Source organism: Oreochromis niloticus, linkage group LG1 (assembly GCF_001858045.2).
Source record: "Oreochromis niloticus isolate F11D_XX linkage group LG1, O_niloticus_UMD_NMBU, whole genome shotgun sequence".
Taxonomy (NCBI): domain Eukaryota; kingdom Metazoa; phylum Chordata; class Actinopteri; order Cichliformes; family Cichlidae; genus Oreochromis; species Oreochromis niloticus.
This window is the reverse complement of record NC_031965.2, coordinates 4,239,449-4,249,706: the sequence shown is the minus strand read 5'-3', so window position 1 is coordinate 4,249,706 and position 10,258 is coordinate 4,239,449. Positions and strand designations below refer to the sequence as shown.

The 10,258-nt window shown below is 42.6% G+C and overlaps 1 protein-coding gene across 1 annotated transcript; it reads left to right on the top strand.

Annotated features, from left to right (window-relative positions):
- Window positions 1–1,198: 1,198 nt before the first annotated feature.
- On the top strand, window positions 1,199–6,928 carry ccnd1 (cyclin D1). The gene is made up of 5 exons (XM_003459284.4): window positions 1,199–1,396; window positions 2,730–2,945; window positions 3,574–3,733; window positions 3,907–4,055; window positions 4,133–6,928. Exons 1-5 carry the CDS (start codon window positions 1,199–1,201, stop codon window positions 4,286–4,288), a joined length of 879 nt encoding a protein of 292 aa, XP_003459332.1. The 3' UTR covers window positions 4,289–6,928.
- Window positions 6,929–10,258: the final 3,330 nt, after the last annotated feature.

Sequence of the window (10,258 nt, the reverse complement as noted above, 5' to 3'; positions counted from 1 at the left end):
GAAAAGATACACCAACATCTGCCTAGTAACAGCAATTCCTCCCATTGGTGTAACGCCAGTCTCCTCCCGCTTGTGTGTGTGTGTGTGTGTGTGTGTGTGTGTGTGTGTGTGTGAGAGAGAGAGAGAGAGTCAGGAAAGTCTTTAATCTTGACTATTATTCTAACATTTTATTATATTGACGTACACACACACACACACATATAAATATATGATTACACTGTTCAGTGCTAACAGAATTGCACTGAAGATATTCAATTAAATTCAATTTGATTTAAGCAGCTCTAATTCTCAACAACAGTCGCCTCGGGGAGCGTTATATTGTAAGGTAAAGACCCTACAATAATACAATGTATGTACTGCTAAAGAAAAAAGAAAACTGGCCTTTAAGTTAGTTGATAATAGAGCTATGATATTTATAGCCTGATATGGGAAACTCTTTCCAGTATTCTCCCATGCTAGATGGAGTCAGAGGAGTGAATAACTAAAGCAGCAACTCACTGTTATCCCACGTGCTCACCTTATGTTTGCTCAGAGAGGTTCTGCTTTCATTCAGTCACAGACAGAGGAAGTACAATATGAAAAAGGAGGGCTGTGAGCCTCTATCGCCCCCTACTGATAACGAGCAACCACCCCCTGGCCATATCCTTTCCAAAAGGGACAGACGTCTCCCTGACCCCGGACCTCCCACCTCCTCTTTAGAAGCTACCAGGCTATAGGAGGAGGGGGGAGAGATGCGAGGAGGGAGGTCTTCCCTTCTCTTTCTCTTTTCTTATATATATGTATAGCCCTATAATACAATCCCTTCCTCGCGCTCTCTTGCAGGCTGCTTATCTCTTTGATCCGACCCCCTGCCGCCTCTGCCCACCCCCAACACTTAACAACAGCTGACGTCATCTCCTCTGCCGTGCGCGTTCGCTGATAAAGTTTGTGTGTGTTCTCGTGCGTGTTTGGTTAGCGCGAGGCAGGGGTTTTTGTCTCTCAGTGCGAAGTGGTTTGTTCCAGAGGGCTCGCGCACACAGTCGGAGTAACAGCACGCAGTAGCGGCAGCCCAGTAAGAAGAAAGTGGTGACAAAAGTAGCTGGTTGTGGGTTTCTGTGTGCTCCAGCTTCTTCTCACTGTTACACGGTGACGTCTTAACCCGGAGATACGAAAGTTTTATCGGCAGTGATAATTACATTCAAAGCAGAATTAGCCTACTATGGAGGACCAGCTGCTGTGCTGTGAGGTGGACTCCATCAGGAGAGCTTACCAGGACGTCAACCTGCTCAATGACCGAGTTCTACACACCATGCTGAAGGCCGAAGAAAACTACTTGCCTTCGCCAAACTACTTCAAGTGTGTTCAGAAAGAAATTGTACCAAAAATGCGAAAAATAGTTGCCACCTGGATGTTGGAGGTTGGTTTATTTGACTTTAACTTTTTGCTTCCAACTCCCCGACGGCGTGTCGCTTGCTTAACCTCTAGTGTGTACACCCAAAGGTGGCATATTGGTCGTTATATCAAAGTTGTGCGGCTCCGTCTGCTATTTTACTGTGCATGTTACATAAAGGCTCTGAAAAGTCCCGATGAGTGCTGGGTGGTCCTTCACCTATAAGCGGAGATCGGCCACTCACTTTCCACCACGAGTCGGCTGCCTTTCTTAGTTATTATTTTGGATTCCGCATGTTTTTGCTTCTTGCATTAAATGTTAACGAGATCGGAAAAAAAATATTCCGAAATAACAGCAATGTACACGTATGCAGTCTGGTCTGTGCCAGTATTATGCGCCATCTTTGTTGTCGTACAGGAGGAAGATTTAATATCTTTAAAAATCAATAATGTCAACAGAAATGACAATAACTCTGTAATATCGGAAAGAAATGGCTGTATAAGATCAGACAGCTCCATGGTGCCTGCTGGCGCTCGTTTAGCTGCTATCCGCTGTTAAACTTTGTTGTGCTTGCCGACAGTCCGTGCTGTGTGTGAAGGTCGCCACGAAAAATGGATATTCTTAAAAAGCGTAAAATGAAGAAATGACATTTTGAAGTCGGTTTTAATACTTGAGATGTTTTTAAACATTTACATGTAGTTTTGGATTGAATTCTGTGCAGTCTTGTATTTTTTATTAATTTTTGAAATTGTGCATCTGGGCGCCGGGGGAAGTGCTGCCTGCAACACGTGAAAGCCCGTCGCAAAAAACATTTTCTTTTGAATTCGCTTGGACTGCCGTCGGGTACATTTGTGTCCCGTCCGATTAGTCATTCGATAAGGATCATTTACATCCTATTTGAACACGGCCAGATAATTTTTAAATATTTCTAAATATTTTTTGAAAAGATGACGAAGTTGAAATTGGAGTGTGGAACTTGCATGGACGCCACCTTTGTGTCTCAGTCAGAACTGACTGCAAACTAATTCTCGGCTGCTGTCTGTGCTGAACACTCCAAACTACTTAATAAATAGATTCCGTGTGAACTTGCCATTATTCCGGTGTGGTCTGAAATTACGTTTTGTTTTTGTTTTGTTTTTTAAATAGAGTGGTGAGGAAATTGAAACAACTCAAACATATTTAATGTGCAGACTGTAATTTGTTCTAATGTCGTTTGTCGTCAGTGCGGCTGTTGAACGCAAACAGCTGTGCACGGATTAAGACGCAGAGCAGCAGAGACAAAGACTTCGCAATGCACATGAGTTGGAAGTTCCTGGAACCGCGCAAAAGCATACTCTAATAGCTTTGTCTACCCTCCCAGGTCTGCGAGGAACAGAAATGTGAGGAGGAGGTTTTTCCGCTCGCTATGAACTACTTGGACAGATTTCTATCAGTTGAGGCCACCAGGAAAACAAGACTACAGCTGCTCGGAGCCACATGCATGTTTCTAGCATCCAAAATGAAGGAGACCGTGCCCTTAACGGCGGAGAAACTCTGTATTTACACGGACAACTCGGTCCTGCCCGAGGAACTGCTGGTAATTGACTTCTACACACTTGGATGTTGCATAACACATACAGCACATAGGCAATATGCACTGAAGAGCACATGAGCAGAATACCTAATGTTTGCAGTTTATCTGGTTAGTGTCACCATGGTGAGTGGGAGAGAGGAAACTGTACTGAAATGACGTTGAACTAAGAGCAGAAATGTGCAGCAGTGTCTGAATGGCTGCCGATGACTTTCCCATGGTGGCTGCGAGGCCGCTCTGATTTCATGAATGGTTTCAGTGGCTGCCAAGAAAACACTGGTTCACAGCAACACCTAGTGGTCATAGGACAGACCTGCACATGCTTGTCAATAACCAACATTGGCTCCAGCCAGTCTCACAGTCTTCTTCTATTCTGTGCTCTCCTTCAAAGGAACATATCCGAATTATTCATGTTCATACACTGCAGCATATGTTTTTGTAGACGACTGTTTGTATACATTTGGAAGGGATGGGGACATAGAAACTTGATGTCAAATGTCATTTTTAAGAAAAAGCAGATTAGATAAAACTTTTAAAACCTAAAATAACTGCTAGAATAAATACATGTCACCACAGAGATTTGGACCATATACGGATCAGTTTGAGTGACTCCCTCTGTTCTGTCCATCCACAGCAAATGGAGCTGCTGGTTCTCAACAAGCTCAAGTGGGATCTGGCTTCAGTAACTCCTCATGACTTCATCGAGCACTTCCTGTCCAAGCTGAAGATCTATCCCTCCACCAAGCAGATCCTCAGGAAACATGCCCAGACCTTTGTGGCACTGTGTGCTACAGGTGTGACATGAACTTTGTTCTTAATGCAAGCCCGGTCCTTTTAAGTGTGTGTGTGTGTGTGTGTGTGTGTGTGTGTGTGTGTAAGCAGAAAACAGAGTTCTGAGTTTCTTAGGTTAGCAATGAGCGTGCAGTTTTTTTCATCTCTGGAAAACTTTGTTGTGCTGTTTTAACAGATGTCAACTTCATTGCCAGCCCTCCCTCAATGGTGGCAGCAGGGAGTGTAGCAGCAGCTGTTCAAGGGCTCTACCTGAAGAGCCAAGATGTGTCCTTGTCTTCCCAGAACCTCACTAACTTCCTGTCGCAGGTCATTCGTAGCGACCCGGTATGGAAACGTTTTGTCACTTACTTGATGTTTGCAGTGCAAACGGTCTTGACTCAGTCTCAATTCTGTGCTTGCAGGACTGCTTGCGGTCATGTCAGGAGCAGATAGAGTCTCTGCTGGAGTCTAGCCTGCGACAGGCACAACAGCACAATGGCACAACAGAAACTAAACAAGTTGACGAGGACGCAGACTTGTCCTGCACCCCAACAGACGTCAGAGACATCAACATCTGAGGCGACCCGGAGCTACGTCGCACAATGAGCAGTGATGGAGGGAAAGTTGTCAGAGGGTGGTAACGGGCGGGCCAGGGATGGGTTACCCCACTTGAACTCCCTCCCTCCCTCCCTCCCTTCCTCCTCCAGCGTGTCACTCACATGCCTGCTGTCCACTACGGCTGCCAAGATAGGATGCTCACCATGCAACTTACCCCTGTCACATATCCTGCCAGTGTCCCCTCCCAGGCCAGGAAAAGAAATGAACTCTACAGAGATGTACCAGAGAGAACAGACACTGAATATCAATGGGCTCTGTGGGGCTGGAGCTGAAGCCACAGAGGCAAAATGTTTTTCTTATTCCCTCACACATTAAATTAGGAATCTTTCAATTAAAGCAGACTGAGCATGCCTACTTAAACATCCCAAAGTGTCATGTACAGTAGGTTCTCATAGTCTGTCATCAGGGCTTCGCGTGAAAGCAGAGGCTCGTCTTTTACTTCCTTTTCTGTTATGTCGGAATGCTTTAGAGTTCCTGCCCAAGTTTCCATGTTTGTCTTGTAGTGCAGACACTCATATACCCTGCTTGCTTATGTTTAGTCACTTTATTATGTATCATTTTAAACCTCTCAGTTAGTTAGTTTTATGCTTCTGTTCTTCCAAGCTTTTTTTTTTTTTTTTTTTTTTGGTCTTAAAGCAAACGTAGGGTGAGATGCTCACATTCTATCACCCTTAAAGACTTTGGACTGCTATTGTAAGGTTTGGACTAAGGAAATTCTTTGGTCAATCTTTGATTTTTGCTTTACCCATTTACCTGTTATTTGATAAAATCAAATATAAGCAGAGCAGTCCACAGTCTGTTCTTTCTCTGTGTAGTTAGACGTAATATCATTCCAACTTTGTTTTCTAAAGAAAAGCACTTTTGGTCAGTGATGCTGGCTCAGCTAAAAGTCACAGTGATAGTTTATAAAACAATATGAAAACAAAATGAGGGATTTGAGCTGGAGTCTTTTGATGATGGAGAGTGTGGGGAGCACTTGCTGACAGTTGCACCCAGTTATGCCTGGATCTGATTCATGGTGTGGGACACAGAATTGAGCACTGTGGCAGAAACTGAAAGCTGCTCAGCACTGTGGCTTGCTGTAGCTGCCTTCCAGTTCTCAGTGTTTCATACAGGCAGAGCTGCTCTGACGTCATGATTTTATAGGTTTAAATGTGTGCAAAGCCAAATGTTAAAGGCCCAGAGCTAAACGTAAAAAGTACTATTTTAATAGTTCAAATCATTTTTGTATAGTAAAACATATTATTTATCTTTGTAGGTTCATGCTGACCATGGCTTCATGAGCTGACGTTAAATTCAAGCTTATTTCTTATTCCAGAACAGGTCAAACTGCAACTAGTCTCTGTAATTCTTCTCCATTGCTGTAGCCCAGCTCACATACGTGTCATAGATTATGAGGGCAATGAAGCTTAAAAAAAAGGGTGGTGAAAATATTAACTTGATTTTGCACAAACCTGAAAGACGTGGTCTGCGTTTTTTGGGACTTGCCTAGAGGAAAAAGGGAAGCGAAGCCGGCAAAAAGTTTGAGGGCTCACCAATGGGGTGCGTCTTACTGCTGTATATTTTATACAAGGGCTCCTACACAGCACGGGGATGTTGTCATGTTCAGGTTGATATATACTTTATACATAAGGATGGACAGATTACCACGAGCAAGGAGAGCTCTCTACTACATGGAGTCAAAGTGTGGGAAATGTGAGTTCTGTGAGCATGTCACACTGTGTAGGAACCTTGTAAAATAGGTTTCTGATTGTACATTAAGGATAGAGTAGGAGAGAAACACTCCTTGTATTCCGCTGCTATAGAAAATAAATTCCAGCTACATGTTTAAAAAAAAAAAATTGATTAAAAACAATGCTTTTCTCCTGTTTGCTGCTACATTTTGGTTGTTTTATACATATGTCGATATAATGCCATTTTAGGATTGAATTTTCTCATAGAAATTGTTGACATCCTCATTTGTTTATTTTTCTTGTGTATTCTATGTGATCATTTTTTTGTTTAGAACTACATAACAATTTCCCATAATATTCCAAAAACAAGGAAAAATGAGACAATGTACAGAAATGCTTTGATCCACAATACCTCATGTGACAGTCAACAACTATCGTTGTAGTTTTTTTTTTTTTTTTTTTTTGGGGGGGGGTTCCATTTAGTTATATTCTATTCTACTTGTTGGTTCAGTGCCTACTAGCTGCGTTAAACCTATTTGAGGTGAAGCATCTGCGATGGAAACCAGCAAGTCCAGGGCATGCTTTGATACTGGTGCCATAACAGAAAATGGGATATGTATAACTCTGTTGAGTGCTAAGCTGTCTCGGTGAAAGAGACTTTATCTTTCCTTTTAGGCCCATAGTGGCCTTCCTTTCCCCTTTTTATATTTATATACAAGAAAAAGCTTTTTGCTCCAACTGTCAGTGAGTTGATTTGAGTTTGTACGTAGATTCAGTGTCATGCTCAGTAAGCCATAGACTGTTTTAATGTTTTCACAAATCATTCCACACGTTTGTGTCTGCTTCATGCCAGTTTTTTGCAACTGGAACGGTGTATTCATCCTTGTGTCGACAACACAATAAAAACATTAGATGGAATCTGGAAAACTGGTTGCCTGTTTTGGTCCAGAGGAGCTCAAACCTGCTCACTATAACTGAATATGTGTTTTTGCAAGACTGAACAATATGTTAAATGGAGTGGTTCTTCTATAGCACTTTTCTACTCTACCTGAGTACTTGGCGCTTTATTCAGCATGCCTCATTCACCCATTCTTAAAAGCACTGTGCTTTTTCTACGGCATGCTTTCTATCTAACATTTCTACTGTGATGGATGCATCAAAGAGCAACTTGGGGTTACCCCAGTCTGCCTTTTAAAGGATATTTAAAAGGCAGACTGGAGCAGCCAGGAATCAAAATACCAAACTTTCAATTAGGCGATGACCTCCTCTACCCTACCCTACCTATACTAAACACACTAATAAGAAGAGGGAGGAACATACAGGGAGTGCAGAATTATTAGGTAAATGAGTATTTTGTCCACATCATCCTCTTCATGCATGTTGTCTTACTCCAAGCTGTATAGGCTCGAAAGCCTACTACCAATTAAGCATATTAGGTGATGTGCATCTCTGTAATGAGAAGGGGTGTGGTCTAATGACATCAACACCCTATATCAGGTGTGCATAATTATTAGGCAACTTCCTTTCCTTTGGCAAAATGGGTCAAAAGAAGGACTTGACAGGCTCAGAAAAGTCAAAAATAGTGAGATATCTTGCAGAGGGATGCAGCAGTCTTAAAATTGCAAAGCTTCTGAAGCGTGATCATTGAACAATCAAGCGTTTCATTCAAAATAGTCAACAGGGTCACAAGAAGCGTGTGGAAAAACCAAGGCGCAAAATAACTGCCCATGAACTGAGAAAAGTCAAGCGTGCAGCTGCCAAGATGCCACTTGCCACCAGTTTGGCCATATTTCAGAGCTGCAACATCACTGGAGTGCCCAAAAGCACAAGGTGTGCAATACTCAGAGACATGGCCAAGGTAAGAAAGGCTGAAAGACCACCACCACTGAACAAGACACACAAGCTGAAACGTCAAGACTGGGCCAAGAAATATCTCAAGACTGAATTTTCTAAGGTTTTATGGACTGATGAAATGAGAGTGAGTCTTGATGGGCCCATGGCTGGATTGGTAAAGGGCAGAGAGCTCCGACTCAGACGCCAGCAAGGTGGAGGTGGAGTACTGGTTTGAGCTGGTATCATCAAAGATGAGCTTGTGGGGCCTTTTCGGGTTGAGGATGGAGTCAAGCTCAACTCCCAGTCCTACTGCCAGTTTCTGGAAGACACCTTCTTCAAGCAGTGGTACGGGAAGAAGTCTGCATCCTTCAAGAAAAACATGATTTTCATGCAGGACAATGCTCCATCACACGTGTCCAAGTACTCCACAGCGTGGCTGGCAAGAAAGGGTATAAAAGGAGAAAAACTAATGACATGGCCTCCTTGTTCACCTGATCTGAACCCCATTGAGAACCTGTGGTCCATCATCAAATGTGAGATTTACAAGGAGGGAAAACAGTACACCTCTCTGAACAGTGTCTGGGAAGCTGTGGTTGCTGCTGCATGCAATGTTGATGGTGAACAGATCAAAACACTGACAGAATCCATGGATGGCAGGCTTTTGAGTGTCCTTGCAAAGAAAGGTGGCTATATTGGTCGCTGATTTGTTTTTTTGTTTTGTTTTTGAATGTCAGAAATGTATATTTGTGAATGTGGAGATGTTATATTGGTTTCACTGGTAAAAATAAATAATTGAAATGGGTATATATTTGTTTTTTGTTAAGTTGCCTAATAATTATGCACAGTAATAGTCACCTGCACACACAGATATCCCCCTAAATTAGCTGAAACTAAAAACTACTTCCAAAAACATTCAGCTTTGATATTAATGAGTTTTTTGGGTTCATTGAGAACATGGTTGTTGTTCAATAATAAAATTATTCCTCAAAAATACAACTTGCCTAATAATTCTGCACTCCCTGTAGTGTGACTTATAAAAGTGGAGGATGATGCACACAGGTGGACTACATCTTATACAGAAGGTGCAATCTGAAAGAGATGGGAGACTGCATGGGGTGGGGTGATGTCAGGGGAGACTGTAGCTAGGCAGCATGAGATAGTAGCTGTAGGATGACTTTGGAAATAAAGAAGAGGAAGTGAGTGGAGGCAAAGATTAAATGGTGGACCAAGAGGCTGATGGCGAAGATGGAGAAACTCTGAAGGCCAACAACAGAGGAGACATGACCAGTGATGGGACACCTCAGGCAGTCTTGCAAGTGGCCAGCGACAGCGAAAGAGATGGAACTCCTCAGGCGGTTTGCCATGATGAAAGGGATGACCTTCTGGCACAGACAAAGCAGAGCGAGATGAAGCAGGACCAAACTGAATACATCCCTCGGGCTCTGGCAGCACGGATGGTGGTGGCTCAGAAACCCACAGCATGAGCTGTGGGTTTCGGTGGCATGAGCGGGCTCAGGACCCTTGGGCTCTGGCCCAAATGGCGATGGGCTTTGGACCCTCTGGCTCTGCAATAGGTCTAGGCTGCTGGGGGATTCCTACGATGCACTGAGTGTTTCTTCTTCAGTCACCTTTTTACCTCACTATGTGTTTATATACTTCACTGCATGCAATTATTAGTTCTTATTAATCGCTGGCTCTCATCTATTGCATGTCTTTGTCCTGTCTTTCTCCCCTTACCTCAACCAGTCACAGCAGATGGGCACTTCTCCCTGAGCCTGGTTCTGCTGGAGGTTTCTTCCTGTTAAAAGGGAGTTTTTCTTTCCCACTGTTGCCCATGTGCTTGCTCATAGGGTGGGTCATATGATTGTTGGTGTTTCACTGTTTACTCTGTATTATTGTAGGGTCTTTATAATATAAAGTGCCTTGAGGCAACTGTTGTTGTGATTTGGTGCTGGGTTAAAGGCCCAGCACCAAATCACATGGTGAGTGTTTAAAAGGAATAGGATCCCATAATCTGTATCTAGTGTTTGAAATCATGCGGGAAAATTTGAGGCTGGTAGAAGAGTACTCACTGTAGGATTATGAATACAACATACTGAAAATTCTGTGGTACCACATTTGTTTAAAGCTGTTTGGAATATCGTCAGTGTTGGGAAAGTTACTTTTAAAATTTATTCCGCTACAGATACAGAATACATGCTCCAAAATGTATTTTGTAACGTATTCCATTATGTTACTCAATGAGAGTAACGTATTCTGAATACTTTGGATTACTTAATATATTATCATGCTTTTTACAACTACATGAATGTACTATTCATGTGATTTATTACTATTACTGAAGGTTACTCGCCATACCAATACCAACTAGATTTTTAAAATCTTAATATTAAATGAGTAACAGTAGAGTAGATATTAGGAAAG

Excerpts from the sequence above, each read along its gene's own strand:
- ccnd1 (XM_003459284.4), top strand. The coding sequence starts at position 1,199 with ATGGAGGACCAGCTGCTGTGCTGTGAGGTGGACTCCATCAGGAGAGCT. Across the intron at positions 1,397-2,729 it reads TTGCCACCTGGATGTTGGAG|GTCTGCGAGGAACAGAAATG; the intron begins GTTGGTTTATTT and ends CTACCCTCCCAG. Across the intron at positions 2,946-3,573 it reads TCCTGCCCGAGGAACTGCTG|CAAATGGAGCTGCTGGTTCT; the intron begins GTAATTGACTTC and ends GTCCATCCACAG.